The sequence below is a fragment of the Phalacrocorax carbo genome, chromosome 17, assembly GCF_963921805.1.
Source record: "Phalacrocorax carbo chromosome 17, bPhaCar2.1, whole genome shotgun sequence".
In the NCBI taxonomy this organism is placed as follows: domain Eukaryota; kingdom Metazoa; phylum Chordata; class Aves; order Suliformes; family Phalacrocoracidae; genus Phalacrocorax; species Phalacrocorax carbo.
This window is the reverse complement of record NC_087529.1, coordinates 3,339,360-3,364,972: the sequence shown is the minus strand read 5'-3', so window position 1 is coordinate 3,364,972 and position 25,613 is coordinate 3,339,360. Positions and strand designations below refer to the sequence as shown.

General features: G+C 50.5%; 1 protein-coding gene across 2 annotated transcripts in view; it reads right to left on the bottom strand.

Moving 5' to 3' along the window:
* The window catches only part of NXN (nucleoredoxin), a 54,155-nt gene that overhangs the window by 7,416 nt on the left and 21,126 nt on the right, over positions 1-25,613 (bottom strand). The window contains exons 1-5 of one of the 2 annotated variants that reach the window (XM_064468021.1): positions 9,864-9,941; positions 8,416-8,533; positions 6,980-7,113; positions 6,463-6,563; positions 5,811-5,917 (exon numbers count right to left, since the gene is read on the bottom strand). In XM_064468021.1, coding sequence (XP_064324091.1) covers positions 5,811-5,917; positions 6,463-6,563; positions 6,980-7,113; positions 8,416-8,533; positions 9,864-9,890 — 487 coding nt within the window. In that variant the 5' untranslated portion in view covers positions 9,891-9,941. Of the gene's footprint in view, positions 1-5,810; positions 5,918-6,462; positions 6,564-6,979; positions 7,114-8,415; positions 8,534-9,863; positions 9,942-25,613 lie in introns of those variants that run through there. The other variant, XM_064468020.1, reaches the window with a different exon arrangement.

The window sequence follows — 25,613 nt, the reverse complement described above, 5'->3', positions numbered from 1 at the left end:
CTGGCGAGGCAGGCTCCCGACACCGCTGGTGGAGGAAAGCCCTCACCCCAGCACTGACAACGGTGATTTAGTGCTCATGTTATCCCAAAAAGCAAGTTCATTTGCCCGCTGTGCAAAACACCAAACTACACGCAGAGCAGAGGTATTTTATTTAAATGATTTTTGCGCAAAGATTGGTGCTAGGTGGTAACCCACAAAGCCAGCACATCGCACTGAGAAACTACGAGGCATTTATACAGTTAAATGTGTCAATCACAGCTAATATTCACACGCCTCAGCTAATAATTGGTTAACTTCTTTCTTTCTCCCTTCCATGTAGAAGTACAGTTCACTTTTAATTTACCACCCATGCTCAGAGAGTAAGGGACTTACTGGGGGGGGTGGGGAGGTGGTGGTTTCTGGCCTGTGGGCGTGATTTTTAGTATTATAATGAAATAGTTCCCCTAATGGACACTTTGTTTTAGTTCTTATCAACATCCCAATTAGTTGTTCTCCTTGACCGTACACTTTATCACCCCGTTCTCGGTGGCTTCTGAGGTGGGATGTTTGCTTTGATCAGTCTCTCCGCTCTCTTCAAGGGTATAGTCGTAAAACAAGTGCTTCTCTATCTCTCAGTTCCCGTCTCTGGCCGTCAAATTCTGTTTTGCCAAGCTCACTTAGTTCATTGTTACGGCTTAGCGGAAAATTCCAAAAATTCCATTTTCTTCAAGACATCACTCAGAGCCCTGATTGTCCCCAGGAATACCCAAAGGGGAGCGATGCCTCTCCAAGTGGAGACCGAGCGGGACCATACACACTAACGCCAGCAGACTTTGTCACATCTAAACCACGTGCAGCCCTTGCAAAGGAACCTGGCATACACTCCGCTTGACCGCTGCCCTCGAGGCAAATGTGCCCGCAGCAGAGATTTAGCCCAAGTCACCTACTCAGCCCCCGCCCGGCTGGCAGTGAGGCAGGGTGGACACCAGCTGGCGGCCGTCCCATCTGGTAAGGCACCAAGGAGGCTTTCCGGCCACAAAACAGTCACAGGAGCAGCTCATGGTGGTGACTTCATCTGGAAAGCACACCATTCCTCTCTCATCAAGGAGACAAAGAAATACCCCACAAGGAAGGAATAGGGGAGAGTTTGGGATCAGGCCCCAAGAGACAGGTCAAGTGACCAGTGCTGCTGTCTGCTTCTCACCATCTGGGCTTCGATCCACTTGCTATCCAGCATCTCCTCCAGCAGCAACATCCCCCAAATCACAACCAGCAAACCAAGGCAACTCAGATCCTCCTGCCCTCATCCAAAGGTTCATTTTAAAGCTCATTTGTTAGAAATACCCTGCAGAGCCATTCTCTGAGCAGGGGGGACGCAGCGTGCTTGCCCCTGCCGGACTCCTGGCACTGCGCTCTCGTGTTTGTACAACAATGGGTTACTCACAAGCTCTCTGAATTCTAGGCATTTCTCTAGGAAATACACGGCTGGCTGGCTGTCCCACGCCTGCGTGCAGGTCTGGGCGAGCGGCCGCATTCCCCTCATTCCAGCCCGGCAGCGCCGCTCACATTCCTGCCAGCACACCAGGGCTGCACGCGTAGGGCTGGTGCAACAGCAGCTCAGGAACAGCCCGATGGCTGGGCTTCCAAATCCTAAGGGTATGCCAAGAAAACCATTTTGTATCACAAAAAGGCTTATTCATTACCTGCTGGTGTTCAAAATAGCTCTAGGGCAGGGATGGGTTAAGCAGACTGGAAGGAATTGGGAAATCTCACTCTTGCCCTACCCTGCAAGGCACAAACTTCTACTGAAGCCGGGAGAAGCACATGGTGATCAGCACCACACATGATTCGGACTTTTATCCTTTTACAATTCCCAACCCCGCCCCAAATGCCTGCTTTTCCATCCTCTCCAGACCTGCATTATACATGAGGGACAGGCTAGAAACGTGGGCTTAGCTCGCTATCCTGTCGCCAGTCAACCCACACACAGCACATTAAGGCAGAGATTTCAAATAAGCTTTGCTGATCTGGGAAAACTAAGGGCCCAATTTAGTCCCAGATAATTGTGAGTGTGATCCCACAGCTACCAGGGACTTCAGTCACTATTCAAAGCATTCAGACTTTACCTGATTTGCGTACGAGGACACACACACACACAAGAAAGCACCCAGCCACTAAAACCTCCAGCTGCAAATACAAAACTGACTCAGAAAACAAAGAGTCTTTAAGATAATTCATCCTGGGTTTAGCTTGTTTGGGAAATATAAGTAACGCATCAGAAAACTTGGGGTTGGGTTTTCAGTCTGTTAGCAGGTGTGTGACATGCGCCAGGTCAATCCCTGCACCCGGTATCAGAGGTTTCTCACCAGCCACGAAGTTCTGGTTTCCTTTCCAGACCTACCTGGAGAAGGCTGAGGCTGCCGCGACCCACCTGGCCCTGCTCCCACTGCTGCCCCCCGGTCCCGAGCATTGCTGCCTTGTCTCCTCGGCTCCTTCCTGCGCACCCCTGGCCAGGTCCCCATGGTTAGGGCATGGCCCTACTGGGCTCACGGTGGTGCCCTGTAGGATCAGCCTCGTCTTCCCAGGCAAGCCTTGTTACTGCTCCCCTGGCAAACATGTCCTCTTTGAACAGGACCAGCAGGACCAGAACCATCCTTAACCTTATCCACGCCCGCTAACCCCAATACTTCCCCCCCCATCCCCCCTTTCCTGCTCATCACAGTCACTATTTGTTATTTTAGTGCCTTTTGGGGGCTTTGGTAATTGCCGAGAGTCATAACACCAGAATTTACTTATCAAGAAGAATCATAGATCAGACACTCTGCAATGAATATTGTATAAGCTTGGATGAGAATTAGCATAGACGGGCTCAGTTTGATTTTATGCATTAGAAAATGGATTTGGTTCCCACGGGGCTAGCATTTTATGAAAACACAGGGGCCAAATGATTTGTTACTGAACCTGGCGATACATTTACTTATTTATATATTAAAACTCATATCTGACATGGAAGTCTAATCTGCATTAAATCTGTTGGGTGAGTAATCAAAATCAACGTGAAGCAAACACTCAGAATACACCAACCGCAGGATGGGTGGTGAGTCTTACTGCTGTTTTTTCACCTGTTCAGAAGAAAGCTCCAGAAACAGTAGGAAAAACCTCCCGTAACAGTGACTTCCAGGCTGCTGCCACCAGCCGGGCTGCATGAGTGACTGGTATCTGGGCTAAAGCATGAGGCAGGGTGGGAACAAAAGCTTTTGGAAGTTCCCCCGAGGGACTGCAAATCCCATATTGCCACCACGGAGTCCATAGGGAACATTCAGGAACCCAAAAGCTCTCATAAGAGACGCAACAAAAAGGGGCAACTTCCACCCGAGCATAACATTTCTCTCTGCTCCCCATCCCATCGCAAGGAGAGCTGACATCAGGGGATTTCAGCTAAGGCAGGACCACGCAGGCCAGGAGCAGCACGCACAACAGAGAATTATTTCTAAGCAGCCACGACACAAGACATGACTCTCAAGATGGTGCTGCACCCAGAAGCAATTTAATATAGGTGGGTATGGTACAGCCCACTGACTGCACATGGGTTATGAATAGAGGCATTCAAGTAAACCCAAATAAAGGCCAATAACTCAACTTATATTTTACACTGAGTTTTTGAATGCTGTAGGGGCCAACACAGCACTAAAACAACAAGAGATTTTACTCTCTTGCTACTTTCCACCACTCAGGAACTTAAAGCAGCTGGGGAAGACAAGCTTCTTCTGTTGTTTCAGTTCCTGGCCTTACAAAAACCAGCAGAAAATCCACCCCGCATGTACACTGAGCTCACAACCCAAGGCACCACCAGGATAGTAACCTGGACCACGGTCTTGCTGGTGCATAGGTGCAGCTCCGAAGGGAGCACCCAGAGATGCAGTTATAGAGGCAGCATGCGTTTGGGGAAAGGCAGATTAGATTACTTGGATCCAATTTTTCATTTAGGTAGAATAACCACCAGTGGCAATGAGTCGAGCCCACGACATGTAGTTCTGTTTGCAGAAACCTCCCTCTACAGCTGGCGCAGCAGCCTGCTGCTAAAGCCTGACCGCAAACAGGCAGGTACCCGCCACGCTCACGCGAAGCAGCTCCGGAATCACTGGGGAGGATCCCAAGTCACTGCCTGTGCAGGGGTCAACAACAACCACAGCCCCTGAGGAGTGGCGTGAGGGTTCACCTCCAGCCCTCAGTCCCACCTCCCGGTGCCTCAGCATCCACCCCAGACTGCAGTGGGGAAACACGAGCCCAGCCCAGCCTGGCAAAGCCTGTGTGGCACCCGGGTGGGAAGGGCGGTGGGACGGCGATGATGCTTCCCATGCAGGGTGCAAATTAGCCTGCCTCCACATTTCAATGCTGCTTAGTGGGACTGCAGTTTGTCCTTGTGGAGAGGTTCCTGCTTTACAGGAAAACCATGACAGATAAGTAGAAGGGTTTGCACTCAAACATGCCCAAATCCCCGGGGTCAGTGTCCCTGGGAGAGCAGATGAAATGCAGGGATAACGTGGGAGCTTCCCTGGCAGAGGAAGAGGGTCAGGGCACAGAGGAACAGCAAATATTTACATTTTCAGGTCAGCACACAATGAAGAGAGACATTTAAGGAGCCAGTGGCCGGAGTCAGAGGGAAAGCTGTTGTCACTGTTTCCCTGGCTACAGCATGCCTGGTGCTCAAGTATCCACGTCTGGACACCTTATTTACAGAAAGACCCAGTGAAACTGGCAGCAATCCTGCAGTGCTCAGGCGAAACCAGCACTGGAGAGGTTTGTGAGCGGGCTGGGGAAAAGACAGATGACTTTACAAAGTTCTTGCCTCATGGGAAGGTAATTAAGCAGCAAACTGATGGCTATTTAAAGCTGGCAAATGGTTATTCTTGGTTTAAGGTCAGGGAACAGAGCTGAGCGACGGCACCTGAGCTCACCCTGGAAGGGGTGTTCAGAGAGGACCCGACGGAGGGATTATTTCTCCTGCCAGTCTCCCCAGGCCCTTGGCCACCTTTGGCAACACTCCTCCTCCCCACAGATTGCATTAACCCTCTGCCAGCCTGTGCCCACCTCACCGATGCCACATGGAAATGGGTAAGAAACAGGCACGCTGCAGTGAGACCCTTTAACCACAGGGAGAAACTATATGTACGTACTGAAGACCTCCTTGCGAGCTGTTTTCCTTGCACGGGTCTTTGCTGCAGTTTGCCCCCTGCAGGAACAAGGTGCGAGTCCCCAGGAGGGCTGCTGTGAGCTTTTATCATCTTTGGGATGCTTTGAAGCCACCCAGACAGACAGAGCCTCTCTCCCTTGCCCCTCCGAGCAGCCAGGGTTGCTAGAATTCTGGCACTGGCATGTACAGTAAAGGCAAAGCCATGGTTTACATCAAACACACACTCTTCTGTAATTCATGTCACTAACATAAACCAGATGCCATCTTTCTCAGCCTCTGCAGAGAACCATGGCTTGCCTTTGCATTACATAAAACAGCAAGAAAATGAAATTTAAACCTTCAAGAAAAAAGCAAAATAAATAAATCAGTAATTAGGCAAAAACCATCCAAGCCAAAAACAGCTTCCAAGTTTCCAGGAAGAATTAGGTTGTTTATGGAAGTCCTGTTTCAACTAACAGCCTGCCTGGCAGGTGGTAGGAATGTGAATTTGTGGAGAGCAGAAACATGAAGCAGCTCTGCCTGGGGCACTGTGCTTTGCTTTGCTGTTTTCTTGTTTTAGTTAAACAAGAGGAGACATTACAAATATTCAACAAAAGGAGCAGAAAGGAGAACCGTGCATCAGTGCGGCCCTTCCTACCTTGTATGCCATAGAGTCGATTCAGGCGCGACCGTCTGGCCTCGTCGGCGTAGGGCACGGCTACCCAGGGCATCTCGCTGAAATACTGCTTGAAGGAGTCCTCTGACCTGTGCAAGGGGAACAGGGCATGGGATCCAGAGTACAGCCCCTCCACCTGCTAGGCTCTTTCCTTTTCTCATTAAAAACCTGGCCTGCAAAGCGTTTATCCCTTCTACCAAAGCCCACCGGTAAGGGCTGCTGGCAGACACAACCTGGGGAGAGCCCGATGACATCTAAAGCCCCCAGTCCCTCAAGAAGGAGTCTGCGGTGCATTTTTTCCCAATAAAATATTTCAAATTCTCCAGGGCATCTGAACGTCAACCCATGGTGACAGCAGGAGCTTGAGCATCCTTCAGACCTCGGAACCATAAGCCACAAAGTGAAATACAGAGCTGCTCCACAGACAGAGCCTGCTCTCAGCCCACCACTGCCCTTGCTAACCCCCCTTTGCACTTCACCGCTGGGCAAAGGACTCAGGCAGCCTTTCGAATACCAGAGCCAACCTGCCCTACGCCAAATCAAATTTCCTCATCAAATCAAACCAGCAATGCTCATAGCTTCCCAGCTTGGGGGCAGCCAGCTCTGCCTGCACAGGGTGTTGGTGCTTCCTTACCTGTCTGCGCTAACGAAGAGTATCTCAAACTTCTGGCCCGCCTCCTTGATTTTCCGGTAGGACTCCACCAGGACCCTTGTGAGGCTTCGGCACGGTGGGCACTGCAAAACACAACACCTGCATAAGGACATAGTCTCCTCCACAGGGCCAGACCCACACCCAGCAGGTCCAGATGACCTAGTGACCATGAAAAGACAGATGTGACTTCATCTTTGCTGGAATCCTGGGCAGCAGCCCTGAATGTGGCTGGAGCTTACGGCCCATAAGTTGCCAACAAAACCTCTTCCACTTTCAAAATCTGACCACCCTTCTTGCCTTCTGAAGCGGCAGCTGAGAATGACAGGCCACTGCAATGCTGTGGCTTCTTCCAGAATGACCAGAACATTTTAACTGCTTCAACACCAACCAGCCAGCGGTCTTTACCCTCCCCCAGAGCTCTGCATCAAGAGCTGCAGGGGGAACCCCAGAGCACCCCCTAAGCTCGCTCTAATTGCTCTGCAAAGTGCCTACTACTCACCCAGTGTGCAGAGAAATAGACACCAACGTGCGAGCCCTCCAGGGCATTGCTGTCTAGCGTCTGGCCGTTGTTTCTTAGCAGAGGCCCAGCAACAACTTCACTGAAGGGTTTTGGCCCCCAAGGGAATTCCAGACCTGGAGAGGGGTCGGGATGAGGGTGGAAAGGAGACACAGAACAGCAAGATGCACATACAGCATTTACAGTTTCAAAAAGTTCCACCAAAAAATAAATCCCACCTTCTGCAAAGATATGGGGGAGCCGGGGAAGCCAAGCTCTGCACCGGAGCCAGGGCCACCTCTTCCTCACAGGTAGGCTGCACCCTCGCTCAAGTCACAGCACTTTCAGCTTGACAAATCCTGCTCGGGTTCTGTGTCTGATGAGGCATCTTTTCCTTATCAACAGTGTTTGTTTTAACTACAGAGGGCAAGGTGGTACGTGCTGAGGAATGCAGTCAGACTATTTGCCTTATACTGATACTAGCCATATATTTTTATATATATACACATATATTTATTTATAAAATCTTCTTTATATATATGCAAAAGATGTTTTATATACCTATATAAAAAAACCTATACATAAACTAAACTTAGACTAACCCCCTGCACCCCAAAGCAAGCATGTGTGTGTACACACAAACACATGCTCTGAATCATCTGCTGCCAGCTCCCAGAGCAATCAGTCTGTGTATTCAGCCAGAGAGGAGGCAACATCGCAGATGGCTCAGGCCACAATGTGTGTTTGCTGCACAGCTCCTGCCACCCGAATTAAAGACTCGGTCACTGCACTCAGTATCTACTGCACGAAGAAACGACAGGTCGGTAACACGTGTGCGTGGGCAGCCTAGCACTTGGATGATGGGTCTGCAGGGTGTATGAATAAGGGCACACGTTTTGCTCGTTTTGGTATTTGCAAATTGGAAGAAGGTGGATTTAACGTCAACCCCCAGTACAGTAAACCTCAGAAACGGACAACAGTAGCATTTTTCTGTTGCATTTGTAAATAACGAGGAATTCATTTATCCTAACAGAGTGTGATACCAGTGATGAAGTCCCACTCAGTGTTTTGGAAGGATTCTGCTCCCAAGGTATGACAAGTCTGAGCCCTCGGTCTCTCTGTCCATGTGCCTCCATCAGGGAAAAATCCAAACTTAATGTTTCAGTTAGTCTAACTATTTCCTCATTAGCACTTCAGACAAAAATCCTGGAGGGGAAATCTTTGTTCCTTTCAACAAGCAAAACCAAAACAGAAGATCTGGCAGGAATGATGCAGAAAATTTTACACTGAAAATAATACAGTGCCTTGATTAGTTAACCATGACAATACTTGTTTGTTTCCTAATTTCCCCCCCCCATCCAAGGCTATTAAAAATTAACTGAAATGAAAAGGCAGCCATGTGCCCATGTTTCTGTGGCACACGGGACTCCAGGTCTTACCTTCTGGGTCATCTCGGATTACCAGGAGGCCGTTCCTGCAAACCACCTTCCCAGTGGAGGCATCGATAAATATCAGGGAAGGAATGTTGGAGACTCTGTACTTGTTCCACAGCTTCAGCTGTAAAAGAGATTGGGAGGGGAAAGGAGAAAGGTAAACTTGTGAGCATGAAGAGGAATATTTTAGGATGTTAGTATCTTTCAGACCAAAACAGAGTTGGTGCTTCGGCAATGCATAGGAAGGCATGAGGGCATCTCTCCAGAGCTGCTGGGCCGACCTGGACCTCCAGCACCTGCAGAGACACGATTCTGTCAACACCATCCACTCAGTACCATGGGTGAGACCAGCATTCGTCTCATGCCTGTTGCGGGCTTGCCCGTGAGCGTGGGTAAAGCTTCTCCTGCTGCTGCATTTGGCTCTTTGCAAGCAAAACGGGGGTAGTATTTACCATACCTCGAGGTCTTTGTTTAGAAGATGTGGTAAGTACAAATACTTTTAAAGTCACTGCTCTGAAGCAATTTGTAATACTTCCCTGGCTGCTTCCTCCCCTCTCATTTCAATGTTCATTAAACAAACCAGCAACCCCTGCCAAGACAGAGCCACGCTGAGAACAATGCCCACGCACAGAAACACAGCTCTTCTGCAACTGGGGCTTCCCGGGTTTGTTCCCAGGAGCTGATTCCCAGGTTTGACATCAGCTTGGGGGCCGCGTAGCCCACTCAGCTATCCCGCACTGCCAGCCTCGCAGCGGTCCCCGCAGGCTAGGGGCAGAAGCCACGCAGGATGGCCACGTTTTGGGAGTCTCAGTCTAGATGTTGCCGTCATTATGTTTTGCAGCGAGCTTGGCTCCGCACAGCACTGGTGACTGAGTGCTCTGCGTGTCACACGGTCCCGGGTTGACATTTCTCAGCATATGCTTCTGGCACAGGATAATTTGGAGCTTAACCCACGTACAGAAGCTTGCCGGGACAGCAAGGAATGAGATGACGACAGCTGCTGGCACGGCCCAGCCTGCAGGTGTGGGCTGGCTGCAGTCAGAGGAGCCGGCCTCCCCGCCACGCATGGAGGAGCTGCTGCGATCACATTTATATTTCTCCGAGTGTCTCAACCTAAACAGCCCAGCGGTGAATTATCAAGCTCTTAAACAAAAGCCAAACCATAACTGAGAGCCAGAGGGGAAGGAAATGAATCACCACCTTCCCCTAAACTCTGCTCTGCAAAGCCCCTCAGGCTCTGGGTGTTTACAACTCACTCTGGTTTGGAGAATAAAACCCAGCCATGGGAGAAAGGCAGGAGGGGACTGAGAATCCCACCCAGTGCCAGTGTGGATTTGAGCATGAGAGCCAGAGAAACCCTCACACAACATGCTGCTGCTTCCATCAGTATCTCTCACAGAAACTGGACCCAGGTGCCCAGAAAAAAAAGGCCACAACTCTGTGGATCACCGTACCTGATTTCTGAATAGAGGTAATCCCATTTTCCTGAGATGGGATTAATCTGGGGACCAGGCAAGTGAGGGCAGGAAAGAGCTGCAACGTTCAGGCAGAGCAAAGCGGATCCCTCGGTTTGCTCACCAGAGGTCTAGCTGAGGGAGAAAGTCACCACCACATTCAGGTTTTAATGGCGCTGTATTAAATATTTCTTCCAACACCTTTTTACAAAAGATATACATGAATGAGTGATATAGGGCAGCCTGCTTGTGATGCGGCATTAGCAAAACCCTCTTGGGTCTGAAGGAAAGCATTACCACTGATCTAGGAAGACTTTATCAACTTCCATCAACTAGACCCAGAGAAACGCAAGACTCTGTCCTGCCCACCAGCCTTCCAACAGACAGACTTCTTGGGACAAGCAGGCTCATTCATAATGCTTGACTCACAACCCAAACAGCCTTGAGCATGAAAAAGAAGACAGACATCACACTAAATGCAAACCTGCCCCCTCACAATGAGGGCGTTCAAACCACAGAAGGTAAAATCCACTTCTGTGAAGTTTAAAGTGTGGGGAAACGCTCTTTATAAGGATCACAGGCATTTAAGAGGGTGTTGCAAACAATGAGGAAATTACAACTAGCAATTGGACCGGTCTCTTTAAATAGTTGCTTACATTACACTTCGTTTTGCCAAGCCCTTTGTATATGGGCAGCACTCCCCTTGGGGCACTATGGCGGGTCCTGGTGGTTTTGCTTGGCTGGGGAAGCGGCAGGGTCTGCACTTTAGAGCCAAAAGGTTGCATCCACTGGCTGCGCTCAGAGGGACAGGGCTGCGACACCCCAGATAAGGGGATAAGACCAAACCAAACGCGCTCTCGCTGGAAGCACTGGAGCGAGCGGTGCACAGCTGGCTCCAGGCAGTCTACGGGGTCCAGCAGACCTGGCAGCTCTTGCCAACAACTAGCCCTGGGTCTTCTCAAGATGTATATGCCATCAGGCCCCACTGGGCCCAAACTGCCTTTGCAGAGACTGCCCAAGTCTCTTTGCAGAGATTCGGCTGCCCAGACATCTGTGGGACAGGTAATCTGCAATCCAGATGCTCTGTCCCCATGAAATGGAAGGCTGCCACTTCTAACTCATCATTGAAGGTCCACAGGAGAATGCCTCAAGCAAGCTGGAAGCTAGGTGTGTGTCGAAAGGGTCAAAAAGCATCAAAAAAGGTCAACATGACATCTGCTCCTGCTGGGGGAGTGTGTCCATCACCATGCTCTGAGACTTGAACCCAGGGAATGTCTTATCACACTCAGTCACACCTTGGGTGAATGAGAAAAAGCAAGCAAAACTAAACTGCCAGGTTTTACCTTGCTTCTCTGCAAAAGCTGCAAGCATCACACGGCTCTCGGACACCACCACCCAGCCATCCCAGGTCATGCCAAGCGTTCAGAGCTTCATACGTGCTGGGCAGCTCTTACTATGGACAATGCGTTTGCTGCCTGGCTTATCACTGAAACCCATCATGTGACCCAGATGAACAAACACAACAACTGCATGTGAGAAGACTGGAACCGGGCTGCCATTTTAAGCCTTGTTGTAAAAGGCATGAATTGCAAATTGGTGGTCTCAACGCACTAACCTTATTAATTTCACTGTCTGTATTGAAAAGTACACGAATGTCTTGTTTGAAGTGGGAGCAGTTTGGTTTGATGATTCTCCTGTGCACTAGGAAAGCCAATGGGGAATGAGAAAGGCATGCACTGCAGGATGAGTGCCAGGGTCTACCACCATTCCCACCTCCCTGATCCCCTTCAGCCAAGCTCAGCTTTCCAAAGCCTGTCAGACACTTCTGAAGGAAGCCCGATGGCTCCTTTTACTGCAGGTCTGACCTGAAAGAGAAGGACCTTGATAGGAAATAGGCCTGGCTCATTTTACCTTGGCTTTTTGGAGAAGATAGTTCACTACAGGATTCCCACACCACTATTTCGCAGCTGAACTGCAGCTTCCAGTAAAGACGCCCGATCTCCATGAAAGCCTTTGAGCATCAGGAAGACCTAACCGGTCTTGTGACAAATCTCTGGCACCATATAGTTTTTCTCAGGGTAGGATGCCGAGGGTTTGCACACACGCAGGCTCTAGAAAGGAGCCAAGCTCCTCCTTGGTCCCACTTGGCGTGGTCCACACAGGAAGGGGAGCCCAGGAGAAAAAAGGCATCCCTTATACAAGTACCTGCCTGACCGTGCGCCTCGCAAAGGATCCTGTGTTGGGCTGAGCGTGGGATGTGGAAAGCAAACTACGACTTGCTCTGAAACCACAGGATGATGAGACGATAGCTAAGGCATCAGGGCAGAGTGCTGCCTCAGCAATTTTTAAAAGCTGGTTTTCCTGCCATGAAGAGGATGACATAGAAATAACATACTCCACACTCTGAGGATTTGATCATCCATTTAAAGAGGGGATCTCTGCTCCGCTTCCCAACAGCTGTTGCAAATCTGTGGGATCGAGCCAAAGCTAACACAGATGTGGAAATAATCTACGGACTATTCAGCCCGAAAGCAGCTGATCCTCTCGGAGCGCCCTTCGCTCCCGGCTCAGGCTGCGCGCCTGCTGAACTCAATACTCACCCCAGGATGCCTGCTGAAGAAGGACTGAGGAAATGCTGCCCCTTGCAAGACACCATATCAGCTGATCAGCTTCACAGAAACCTCTCTGGCTCCTGTGCAGGTGGTGAAATACAGCCGTCCAGTGGAAAAACCAGAGTCACCAGATTCCTCCAGTAACCTTACCCCTATGCAAAGCATCACCATGCTGTAAAGCATCACCACCCTGTCCTGGAGGACCTGGAAAGCGCAGCCCTGGGCTCCCTCTGTGACTCCATCCATGACCAGCCACAAGAGGTTTTAAAGCGATCGCTTACTATCTGAGGTCCGAGGCGATCTCAAGATATCAGGCCATGCAGCAGCAGCGCACAGCTTCACTCACAAAGCCGCTCTCCGTAACGGTGCCTGGCTCAGTTATTTCCCCCACCCTGGTGACCGGGAAACGCCTGGCTGAGAGGCACGTTGGAGAGAAGTCTGCAGGCAGCTGCAGTAATTTTTCCAGATAAAGGAGTCAGACAAGAGGTCTCCCCAGCAGCCCACGGCTGTTTCTGCACAGGGCTGGCACCCAGCCGGGGCAGATGAAATCCCCCCATGCTCTGCAGGGGACTGGTGGGGAAGGGATCCCCTACTTCCAGCAACTGCCAGGTGCTATTTTTGGTTGTGCTGATTGATTTATCAGCCCTTGGTCTCATTCACTTACTAACATAAATCCCGAGCTGCAGCGGTTAATGCTAGCAAAGATAAAGCATAACTGCTTGCAGTGAAATAAGCCCTGGCTGGTAGAAAAGTGGTCCTTCCACCCTCCTTGGGGGCTGTGTTTCTCCGCTGTTGGGTGAACCTGGACCATAAAAGCTCTCACGCCTCCATCCTCCACAGGATATGGAGCCACCTCCACCCTCCACAGGATATGGAGCCGCCTCCACCCAGGAGATGCTGAGGTTTCAGAGGCACCTGCCCATGCCAGCAGCAGGGCAGACACTGCCTCTGCTCATCTTGCAACCCACGCTTCCACCCTGACCAGCAACAGCCAGACAAAGCTGGTTTAAAAAACTCAAAAGCAGATTCCTCAGCAATAATGAGCATGTTCCCAATGTGGGCAGCTGCTGCTTTCTGCTAAATGAAATGCAAAGTCATTTTCCTTCTAAAAATCCACCCTTGGAGGCAACACCCCCAGGGCCTAGGCAATTCCTCTGGTGAGGGGTTGGAAAGACCCCGCTTTCCAGCAGCCCCATGAGTGCCCATGCAAGAGCAAAGTGGGGTTTCCATTACAGACACAAGCTCGGCTCTTGCCCGTCTCTCATTCCAGAGCCATAGGCTGAAACATGAAGTCTGTCTGAGGAACTCAAATCAGAGCTCAGGTGGAAAAGTGCCCTTGTTCCAGGGCTGTGAGAACCAGCAGAGCCCATTCCTCACCTCTGCCTGCAGCTCTGCTGTGCAGACCAGCTCCCAGCTGGCAAGACAGCCACAGCCATCCCCACCGCTCTGCTCCCACAGTCCGGCGCTGCATGGGATCTCTCTGTCCTCACTCACTCGCAATGTTAAATTGTGGCTTTTACATCGTGCCTTAAAGGGTTTACAAGCACCAGGGGCCACCCAGGCTCTGCAGACAGCAGGCACGGGGCTGCAGAACAGGCTGCTCCCTCGCCCTGTCGATTTAAATCCAGGTCACGCCTGTCCCAGCGATTCAAGCTCAGCTCGAGCTAAAGCCCTTCTTCCAGCCCTCCCTCACCGCTCCTCTCCCTTCGTGCGCAAGGGAACCCCCTTAAATGGAAGGGGACACAGCGCAGGAACGACACGCAGCCGAATAGTGGGGGAGGCGTCGAGGGCAGATGGTGCACGCCGAGGTCTGACCTTGCGACACAGAGGAGACCGAGCAAGCCTTGGGATAAATTTATGTCTATTGTGCTGCTGTTTCTCTCTGAAAGCAAATCAAAATCTAATTACAAAATACAATGGTGAGAGAGACGTCTGCTCCAAGAACATTAATGAGCAGAGGAGGGAGGATTTGGAATTGCAATAAACAAGATTGATGTGAATGGCTGAGACGGGCAGGGCACCGGGGCTGCTGGCGCACATGGACCAGTGGCAGCCAGGCTACCGTGTTATCGTTCCCCTCTGCCCCACACTGCCTATGGTGGGAGTAAGCCCAGTTCAAACCAACGTCAGGACCAGTTTCCCCCAGCGCTTGGGCCAGCAGCGCCTACTGCGGATGCTCCCCCCGCCAGTCACGTTCCAGCAACATGATTCAGTGTGAGCAAAAAATAAACAAATCAAATCTAAAGTCCTGCTGTCACCTCCACCCTCTCTTTGCTGTGGCTCCATGGTGGGAGTCTGGCACAGCACAGTCTGGCTTGCGGCCACCTGCATCACCCTGCAGCCAGCGGGGCGGACAGGGGAGACCCTGGCAGGAGCCAGCTTGCAACCCTGAGCTTTTGTTCTTCCCAGCCACGAAACGCAACGGCAAAAGCTTTGGAGCCGAAGCAGAAGGAAATCCTCTCTGCGGGGTTTTCTGGCAAGGCGGCCACCAGCGGAGGGCTGCTCTTTGTTCCTTCGATGGGTTCCGCAGCCAAAGACCCGGGGTGAGGGACATGGGCCAGCCCAACCTCACGTCCTGGCCCCTTTGCTTCCTACCGTTTTCTTCTTCTTATCACCCAGGTCAGCCAGTGCCAGCACCATTGCATTTACCATTTCCCAGGCTAAGCCATCCAACCGACTGCGAGCTGAGCATTTTATCTGAGGGCAAAGCAGCATATGGCTGGCGTGCACGCCCGGCTCGGAGCACAAGCTGCCTCCTCTCCTCCTGACGCACATGCAGGCTGACAGGCTGGATCCTCCGCAGCCCACATCTGATAGGAAAACATTTAATTTGAGCAGAACTGAAGAGCGGTTAACATGATCTATGGAGAGCAAAGCCCCAGGGCCCAGAGCTGACACCAGAGGTGGCCTCGTTGTTTTATATGTGCAAGTTTCAAAGCGGTGCTGAGCTGGCAGCTTGATTTGATTCCAGGATCGGGGTGAAGTAGCATTTGCCTAAACATACAGATAACAACACAGGCAGCAAAATCATGCAGAGAGGATGCTACGGACAGGCTGGTCTATCAACACTACAAGGATGTCTTTTATAAACCTCCTTTTTTCCAGGTGTTCCTCAAATTGCATTCAACAGCCCAAAGATGATGCAGAATTCAAGGATGCAGCATCATACCCAGGACTAGAAAACACACCTCCATGCATTTCCAAGAAATGTTTTTCTCCACGTGCATGCCTTGCTTTACCTCTTAAAAGGAAGCTTGCATGTGAGCATCTCAAGCTACTTCATAACTGATTTTTCTCCCTGCAATTCTCCTTTGGGCCAAGCACTCTCCCTTTACTCCCAGGAGAATCAGGACACAGGGCTTGCACAAAGATGGGTGCAGAATGCAGGCGGGTTCCGCCAGCACCTTGAATCCACCCTCTGTTACCTGTTTTCACTGGCGCTTTCTTCCTGCTTTCCTGGTAGGTAAGACAGCAAGACAAACACATAAAAAGCAGCGAGGACGGAGGGAGTTAAAGTGTTTGTGGGGAAAAATGTAAGACACATGTAGAAGTGTATCATACACGGCCCCTATAAATTACGCCCCCAAATGACTAGCACTGAGTAAGAAACAGCTATGTAAACACAAAGGTAATAAGAAAAAATAATAATTTCTCTCTATGGGGAAGGGATATTTTTCCATCTGTTTATAGGAAAGGGGTGGGGTGGCAGTCTGGGATGTTGAATTGAAGTTCAGCGTCTCTCTTGGTCCCCAGCCTCATCTGTCATTGGAAATGGGATGGCTGCCAGAACCGCCACACATTACAGCCTGGGTTTCCTACCTACCGCCTTCACGTTTGCTGCTACCGTTCACTCGAAGGCAGCCGGCATCAAGCGCTGGTAGTAATCTCAAGGTCAAATTGCAAGGCTGCAATCCTGGATCATTAAGAAACAAACACTTCTGAAAAGCCCTGAGTTTAGACAGAGTTCCCACCAAACACAAAAGCCTTTTAAATCTGCAGGGAGATCAGGGGTTTGGTTGGTTTTTTTTTGTTTAATGCACACAATGAGGTATTAGTGTGGTTTCTGCTTTGTTTTCAGCGGTTAACCCGAAAGGGAACCTTACACAATCAGACCAACAAAATGCTGGAAAACAATAAGTATCTGTTAGCACTGTAATGCACCCAGGGGAGCAAGAGCTTCAGGATGCCGCAGCGCTGGGAGCCTCGTGAGCAGTGACCTCCCTGCGACACCACCAGGACACCCCCCAGACCAGCAACATGGGAGACCCTTGTAAAACTACCAAGACATCTGCAAAAACCCCCTTGTGCCCACTGCTGCTGATGGGAAACCCGCTCATTACGCAGCACCTTTTAAAATGCAATAGCTCATCCATAGCACCACTGCTGACACTTATTTTCTAAAACCTCCGCTCAACACAGCACTTGTATCACTGCAAACACTGGGACTATTTAAAAGCAACTGCTTTCCTCCAGTTGCTCCAGCTAATCTCAGGAGAGGGTGCACTGGCTGGCCCGGCCCCCCCTATAGCCGCATCCGTCTTGGTGTCTCAGAGCCGATGGCGTTGAATCTCAGTTTGGCAGCACTCCTGGTTTGCAACCCAAGGAGGATTTTCATGCAAAGGTTACACAGCTGCAGAGCTAGAAAGGCCATAACCACAGCCCCAGCGCCTGCTCGCAGCCCACGCTGCTGGGGCAGCTCTGGGCTTTGCATGCAAGACAGGCAATGGGCTCTGCTTGCAGCTCAGAAGGGCAGCGCAGCCCAAGGGATTCACTCCGTAACCGCACTCAGGTCAAAATACACCAGGAGCTAACCAGATCCAGGTGCTCTCAAGCTCCAGCTGGAAAGAACAATCCCTGCCAGTGACAGCTCAGAGTTATCCCGCTCCTCCTCAGCTCCTGGGACAGACACGGGTCCCACAGCCTGCACCAACCCAGCGCAGCCATGGTGCTCGCAGATTTATCCTCTGGAGCCATTAAAGTCCGTCCTGCACAAACATCCCACTGCCGAAACCATGCTGGGCTAAACCACTGATGACGGCGCACTTTCAGGACTTCCATATCCTCTTAACGGACTTCACAAGCATGGCTGAGCCCCAGAGCCACGGTGGCCTGAGCCGGCGCTGGGTGCCCTGTGGGGAACATCATCAGACAGACTCGTGACACGGGCAGGAGGGATGTAACGGGTCAGGCTACCTGAAAAATGCTCTCCTGCCAAGCACTTCTCTTCCTCCTGCTCCCCAGACCAACACTCACCCCCTTTGCAGCAATGCTGCAGGCTGGGAACATAAACCTGCCCGACAGCGAGCCGCTGATGTCTACACAGGAGGACACCACTGCGAGTCCCACATTTGCAGTAATGGACACATTAAAAACCGGAGCAGAACAAAGCTGACCACAGCTCAGATGCACTAACGTCTCAGCTGCCGCACAAGCCAGCAGGCAGGAGACTGGAGGAGCCTTTTCCCCACCCAACCACTCCTTTGCAGAGGGGCTCTCCCGTCGAGCTGTGCTCCAGCAAAGCTGGCAGCATTAGCTGCGAGGAGAAGGCAGAGGAACAGGTGAATCAGAGCTGGAGGAAGAAGCGGAGACGTGGTTTGGGCTGGGCATGGAGGCAGAGCAGGGAGGCACCTACCAAAGCCACTTCGAGCTGCTGGGATGGGGAGCAATAACCAGGGCCAGGCAAGCCCGGAGGGGACCAGGCAGCCGGGGCTGAGGGGACGCGGCGTTTACGACACACACGCATGGTGGGCCAGGTGCAGGGCAAGCGAGGGAACCTGATCTGTCCCGTGAAACCCAGCACCAAGACACAAGAGGCCCCCGGCTCCAGAGCCATCAACCAGGGAGGAATGAGACAGCAGGCTGGGGCTCCCTCTTCTTGATTTTAAGGCTTGAGCGGCATATCTTGCGACTGCCGAACCAATTAAAAAGACAAACAGGGACAGCGATAAATCAGTAGCAAGGTCAAAAGCTCCAGCTACATCCTGATTTGACTGACAGAAGTCACAAAATATATAGTTTCTCAAAGAGGCAAGAGCCCATGAGTCAGCACACAGATGAAATACAGCACCGGGAAGGCAGGACCGACCCCTGGTGAGAGCGAGCCTCGGGCACAGCCTCCCTCCCACCACCCCAAGCACGGCATGAAGGCAGCTGCAGCAAAACGAGAGGCTGCTGCCAGAAACCTACGACAATGCAAATCCCACGGGAGCATTCAAAATGTCAGATAAGATGCAGCGTATTAATTCCCTCCACTGACTGCCAGCCCCAGCCGGAGGGGGAGGCTTGGAAATCACAGGCTTCAGCAGGGCGAGGATGCCCAGCGCCTGCTCTGCCATGGGGGTTTCGAGCTGACGGCAAACCAGGAGGTGATGCGGAGGGCCGGATGGTGGGAGTGCTACCGCACCGTTTTGGTGGGAATAAGGGAGATTCTGCGCAAAAGGAAGAGCCAATCGTGTGTTCTTTTATAAAATGCCGAAGACGGCTGTGCGCCGGCAGCGAGCTTCCTCACATGTGGCTATATTTCAGCTGTTACTATATTCAGAGTTTGTAAAATGCTCTGGGATGATAAAAATTACTTCAGAAACAGTTATTAAAACTGTTTCCAGGAAATCGATCCATGGAGACAGAGAAACCCTGGTGTTTTTACAAGAGCTTCAACTAGAGAAAGGCCAAAGTTAAGGAGGAAGTTTTGCTTCCTTGTCTTTTCAGCAGTAAAGAGGAGCTGTATCAGGGGTTTATTTGATTCTGCGACACACAAAACAAGCATCAGCCTGACCTGAGACAGGCAGAAAATACCCCTCAAGTCATCTGGCCTTAAAGGCTTTCTGCCTTAGTCAAGCTCTGAATTTGTTTGCATCTTCTTTTATCCTGTTGCTTTCTACGACTTCTGACCATCCAGAAAAAGGTCCCAGGCTAACAAAATGAATGCTGGGGGAACAGGTATTTTACCCAGGAAAAGAACACAAAGTACTGTGGGAGCACCCTCTGCCTTCCCATCCCCACTCCAGCCTCAATGCTAGGAAGCAACGTGTTTGAAGTTGGACAAGCCACAGAAAACGCAAGCAAATCATCCGCTTGCGTCCAAGAGACTTTTTCCAAGGATCTGCCATGAAGTTTCAGGCTTGGTCACTCATTCCCCAGCCCCTGGGTCAGAACTGACTAAATGCAGCCACTGAGCCAAACTCCACCATACTCATCTCCTTTGGCAACCGCGCGGTTCAGCTGCGAGCTCCAAGCTTCCCCCCCCTTCTTGTTCAGTTATCTTGCTTCATCTTTATTCCGTTTCCAGGAACACTTAGCAACAGGCTCTTGCAATCAGCCACCGGCAGGCGAAGATCTGAGGAGGAGACTCCGCAGTTACAATGACCTTTCCCTACACTCATGCAAATTTTCAAGAAAGTATGCGAACAATTTGTCTTTTAAGTATCCTCTGGTTACATTCGCCAGGAGTTAATTCTCTTTCTCTCCTTAGAGACATCAGAAACACCAGATTTTATGTTTTTACACTAATGAGAACAAAACCTGCAGCTTAATTCTAGTTTGCTTTGTGGATTTTTTTTTTCTATATCTCACACAGCGAGCAGACCCTGAACAGGCAAAAATTAACCTGCGACATCTACCCTGGCCAAGAGCACAGGTCTGCTTGGATGCCACATGCTCTGACTACCGAAAGCCAAGCGTGGGCTTCAGGGTCTGTCCCAGCAGCCAGCCAAACTCCTCCAGAGACAAGATGCTGTCGCTTCCCTTGGCAAGCGGCTTTAATGGAATGCCATCAGAAGCTCTCATTCCAGGACAGGACAAAGGCTATGCCAGGAGCCAAACATAGCTGTAGGATCACAAGGGAAACACAGTAGTTGTGATCTTGGTAATTAAAGCTTATCAGCCAAGGCAGCAGATAAGAGGTCTGATGCAGTGGTTGAAGACTCTCATTCCCATGGGACTCACTGTGGTGACCCAGGGAGAGCTCCTGCCAAATCCAGGGACTTTGGCAAGCGACATCGGTGTCTCTCCCAGGGCCTCTCCACCTCCAAAACAACACATCAACCACCACAAGGTTCTCAGAGACAGGCAACATTCATGCTCCCATAGATGGAAATGGGTAAATAACAAGCCTGGTTCTGGCAAACCACAGCGGCAAACTCACAGCAGCCATTTTCGCAGCCGCCTCGATGGGTGCTGGCAGCTGACAAGCCGACCAGGCAGCGGCCTTGCATTTTTATCAGATTTAAATCAAAGCTTTCCAGCACTTTCCCTGTCACTCAGTAATTTTCCCACATACACAAACAAGTTTGAAGATGCCCAGAAAGCACGCACCAGGACAGCCTGTGGAGCTTGCAGGGCAGAGGGGCGTTACTGCATTTAAGTCATTTCTCCTTGAAATGAATGCTTTGTGTTTGGAATAAAAATTCCTGTATTCCTTGCAGTGACTAGAAGCTGGAGGGAGGGAATGGGCAAACACCAAGGTACTGGGTAGGCAGGCAGCTCAATTCCTTCTGCTTTGAGTGGTGTTCATAAATAGGGACATAATTTGCAGTGCCCTACTCAGGGGCGGGAAGAAAAAAAAGGGCTCACAGTTCATTGATACTTCAGATGATCTTAAAAAAATTCTCTACTTTTTTTCTTTCTTTAAAAAATGAGAAGTCTGAATAAGCATGTCATTGATCCGATTGCTGGGAACAGCATCTGGAACATCAATCTCTGCCTGAGACTGCAGAAGCTGCAGGAGACCTCAAAGCAGCCAAGGCTGCCCGTGAACCAGATGCCGCTCGCTCTTACAGAAACGCCTGTGGATCTGTGTAAAAATGATTAAGCAAAATTGCTCCCTCTTTTTTCAACTTTATAACTCAAATCTGTTTTCTCTTAGAGGGCTGATGCTCATTATGTACCCTGCAGCACATCAAAGGGCAGGAAAGGCAGGAAGGCAGCCACCGCGCCATGCACCAGAGGGCCAGTGCCCAGCATCTTGCCTGACCTGCCTACACCCACCAGCTCCTCCCCACCCCAAAGCTTTTGGCTCAGGGTAAAGAGCCAAGAGAGTCAAAAGGCCTCTTCAAGCTCTGGTCCCCTCTTAGTGACACTGTGAAGTATGCCAGCCAGGGGCTATTCCAGCAGCAGCAGCAGCAAATAGCAGTGACGTGTGTCTGCAGGGAATTCTCTTGGTGCTTCAGAACTCAAGTCTACCTACTGCAGCACCCAAGGGAGCCCCGTTCAAAGCTGAGCATTTCTCCGACGCTCCTTCCCCATCGGAGCCCGAGCGTGCCAAGTAGAATGCAAGGGACCGACAACGCCCCCCAGCACCCAGATCCAGCCAGCATCTTCTTTGGACGCTCATTAACAAAGCGACAACATTAAGAGAGCGCTGCACACGGACACGGGTGCCCGGAGCCTCTCAGTCATCCACAAGCCACTGATCAGAGAGGAAGGACTTGCACGGTGGGGCTGCACCAGTTGCTGCTGTGGGGCAGAGCAGAGCCAGCCCAGCTCCTGCTCCGCTGCACCCCGGCACAGCGGCTTCACATCTGCCATGTAAACTGAGTCCTAATGACACCATGCGTGGGTGCCAAAAGCAACACCTTCCACCCTACCTCAAACAGGGCTTTTTTCCTCATGAACAGGGCAAAATATTGGGGCTCTGACAGAACCATTTCCCCTGTGCTAGGGTCTCACATTTTCAACCCCACAGGCACTTTTGGTGATGAACCGACTCCATTTTCACAAACAGAATTCACTAAATACGTAAAGCACGATGGTGCTACAGTACGCCCCCCACCATGAGCGCAGTGCTTGTGCTCGTACGGACACCAGCCCAAAAAATCCTACTTCCCAGTGGTACACTCGTCCTGAGCCCTCCCAGAACAGGGTGAATACTGCCCAAAGTTTCCTGCAAACTTGTCCCTGCAGATTAGATTCTGAGACACAGATGAGAGATATTCCTGTTCTGGGAAAACTTGGACAAAGAAGGGCAAATGAAGACCCTGAAATCCCAGGGGCTGAACTCAAACACCATGCTGCCTCTTACCCAAAGCCTCCTTCATCCTTTCTCTACTCTTAAGCTTATGGGACAACCTAAAACTCTTGGATTTTGGGACCTGCACCGGCTATCACAAACACCCAGCAGCTCAGGCAGGCTTAGCAGGACATGACCTAAAGGGCACCAAACCCCGTGCCTTTAATGCCACACCTGATGCAAACCCCTGTCCTCAGAGGTGAAAGGCAAGTGACTGATGAGAGGCCTCATCCCCAGAGCCTCTCTCATTTATTCTAGTTCAAAGAGCTCGGAAAACTCAAGGCAATCACTCACAGGCTCAGATACAGGAGGAGGAGCGTGGGGAAGGGCACCTGGGAAGCATGAAGCCAACTTCACCCAAGATGCAAGAGAGGGGGGACACAGCCAGGCTCTTAACAGCTTCTTCCAGGCAGCCCACTGTCTCATCCATCTTAATCTTTGACCACCAAGAGATGAAAACAATTTATCTTCATTCCCTGTTCTTACTGAGAAGTTACAAGAAATAAAAGTAAAACTAAAACAAAGATCAATGTTATACCCCTTCTCAGACAATCTCTGCCTGACCTGGACTTTCTCAGCATCCCTTTTATCTAGTGGAGTGTTTTGGCTAAAGCTTTGCAGAGGAAAGCCATGTGAGCAAGCTAGTTAAAAACCTGGTACTTTCATGTTTACACAGCCAGCTAAGCAGGATACTACAAAGCCTTTTATTCCAAGTCTCTGCTGACAAGCTAGCATTGATAAATTACAGAAATCACCCAGGAATTAGGATGCGTGGGGGGAAAAAAAAAACGCAATTCCCTAGGTGGGAAATAAGCGCTCAGAAACCCAGGACTCAAGGAAAAGTCTCTGGAAAAATCCCAAGATTAGGGGGCAATTTGTTTGTACTAAAAGGGGAGAGCAAAAACAGGTGAAGATGCACAGACTCCCTCCCCAGGGTTTCCAAGAATCCACCAGAGGTGAAGCAGAGATACCTCAAAGGTATCTCTTCTCCCAGATGCCCCTACTTCCAGAGAAAGCAATCTGAAATGAGCCCCTGTGTGCTGGCGAGCAGTGTTAAGTGGCTGCAAGCACGGGAAGAGACATGCTTCCCCATCACAGAGGTGCAATGCGGACACGGAGCGATGAGTGGATGTCAATGGGGCGCACCAAAGAACAGCCCAAGTTCCCAAGTCATGGCAGGCTTCATGTGCTGCCTGTGTACTGCGTTGTGTTGGCTTACATACTGCACGTGCAAGAGCCAGGAAAAATCCATCTTCTTTGTCATAACAAACCCTAGGGTAAACAAAAAGGCAAGGCCATGTATATTATCCAATTAAACAGGCACGTAAAGCAGAAAGAAAGCGCTGGCCATCCACTTGCTCCTGATTTTTGCTGTTTCTCAGTGAACACATACAAAAATGGGCTGCCTTAAGCCTTGCGCAAAGGGGATGCGGGAAGCAAGGTGCGCTCCTACACCCAGGAACAAACCTGCTGCTCCTGAATAAAAAGCAAGAGAGGTTTGTAAGAGAAACCGGCATTTCACAGTCTTTGTGTTGCTCTCCCCCACCACTGAGCAGGCAAGGAGCATGCCCTGGCCCCCCTGCAGACACACGCCCCAGGGGCTGCTTGGGGCTGGGCAGCTGGAATAAACACCCAAACCCAGGAAATTCCCAAGCCCAGAGAAACCAAACCGGAGCCAACTGGTCTGTAAAACTGCACCCCAACACAAAAACTTTGCTTGTCTTCAATTTATGAAGTTCATGGTGTTTGCTCTGAATGTTGTAAACTACACATGTGGTTTTGCAAGGCGGTGGGCAAATGAAGGGGTGTCTGAGGGTCCAGGTGCCGGGTCTTGGTGGTACTGCTTGCCAGGATGCAGCCAAGGGAAGAGGTCCACCTGCAGAGACCCATCTACAGTTTCCCAATAGACAGCAGTGTAAAGATCAAACACAGCTGGTCTGGGTCTTCTGTGTGTTCTCCAGGAGGGCTGAGGACCTCCTCTCTCCATGGGGCAGAGCTGGAGACCGAAAGGTTAAACTCTGTGCATATACATGCAGCACTTTGGATTACTGACAATTTCAAAAAGAAGAGAAAAGCCCTTCTTGGTAATTTCTTGCTGCTCAGTTTGCTGAAGGGCGTCAGGACAGCCTGAGCCAGCAGCTTTGCTGAATGCTTCCAGACTCCGTCTGGCACGCTGGCACCCAGCCCACTCCTCCACTCCTGCGCCAACAGGGACACCCAGATACGCAGGACCCGAGTTTGTAAAGACAGTTACGAAGCTACTTCTACAGATAGTACAAAATAATTAATACTTTCCAAGACTGCACCTGATTATGAAAGGAGAGATTTAAAGCTCCAAGCCCAGCCCATTTGTAAAAAAACAACACACATGTCCCTGATTCTGTTCTGAATCCCAGGGAATCAGCAGGTGGCAGATTGTTAAAGCCCGAACAATGCTATTTCAGATCTGCAAGCTTGAAAGATCTCACCACATCCCTCCTTCCCCCTCTGCAGGTCTACAGGAGGGCCACAGGGAAGATTTAGCATGTGCCGCGTTGGGTTGTTGTGGTTACCTTTTAGTCAATTCAAAAGAATATTACAACGGATTCCCCAAGGGAAGTCCATAAATAGCAAAGGATTCTGCTTTAATCCCCTATCTATTCCTATCTGGATAATATGGCATTTGGACAAGCACTGCCAAAACACAGATTTATGGCAAAGCTGAGAGTGTGCATGGCCAACACACGCTCGCCAAACTCAGGATTCCAAGGAATAAATAAAAGCCTCTTCTAGGATATAGACAGCTCTTCAGGTATGGAAGCTTCATGCAGATACAAACCTGTTTTCAGGAATTCTGCCTCCCTCTCCCATCCCAGGTGAAAGGCATCTTTATACTGACCTTCCTCAACACTAAAATCAACTGCTTTCACTGGGTGTTCCTACTGGTACCACACCTGCATGGTCTTCTGCTCGCCCTTCATTTCTTTACCAATACTTTTTGTTATCTATCAGCTATTACCTATCAGACCAGCTTCAAACTTCTTTGCTGACAGTGACCAACATCAAAGGGAAAATAACTACAAAAACTGCTGACCAAAGGGACAAGGACTATAAAAAGTACAGCTCGCAAGCACTACAGTAGTCGCTGCTGCA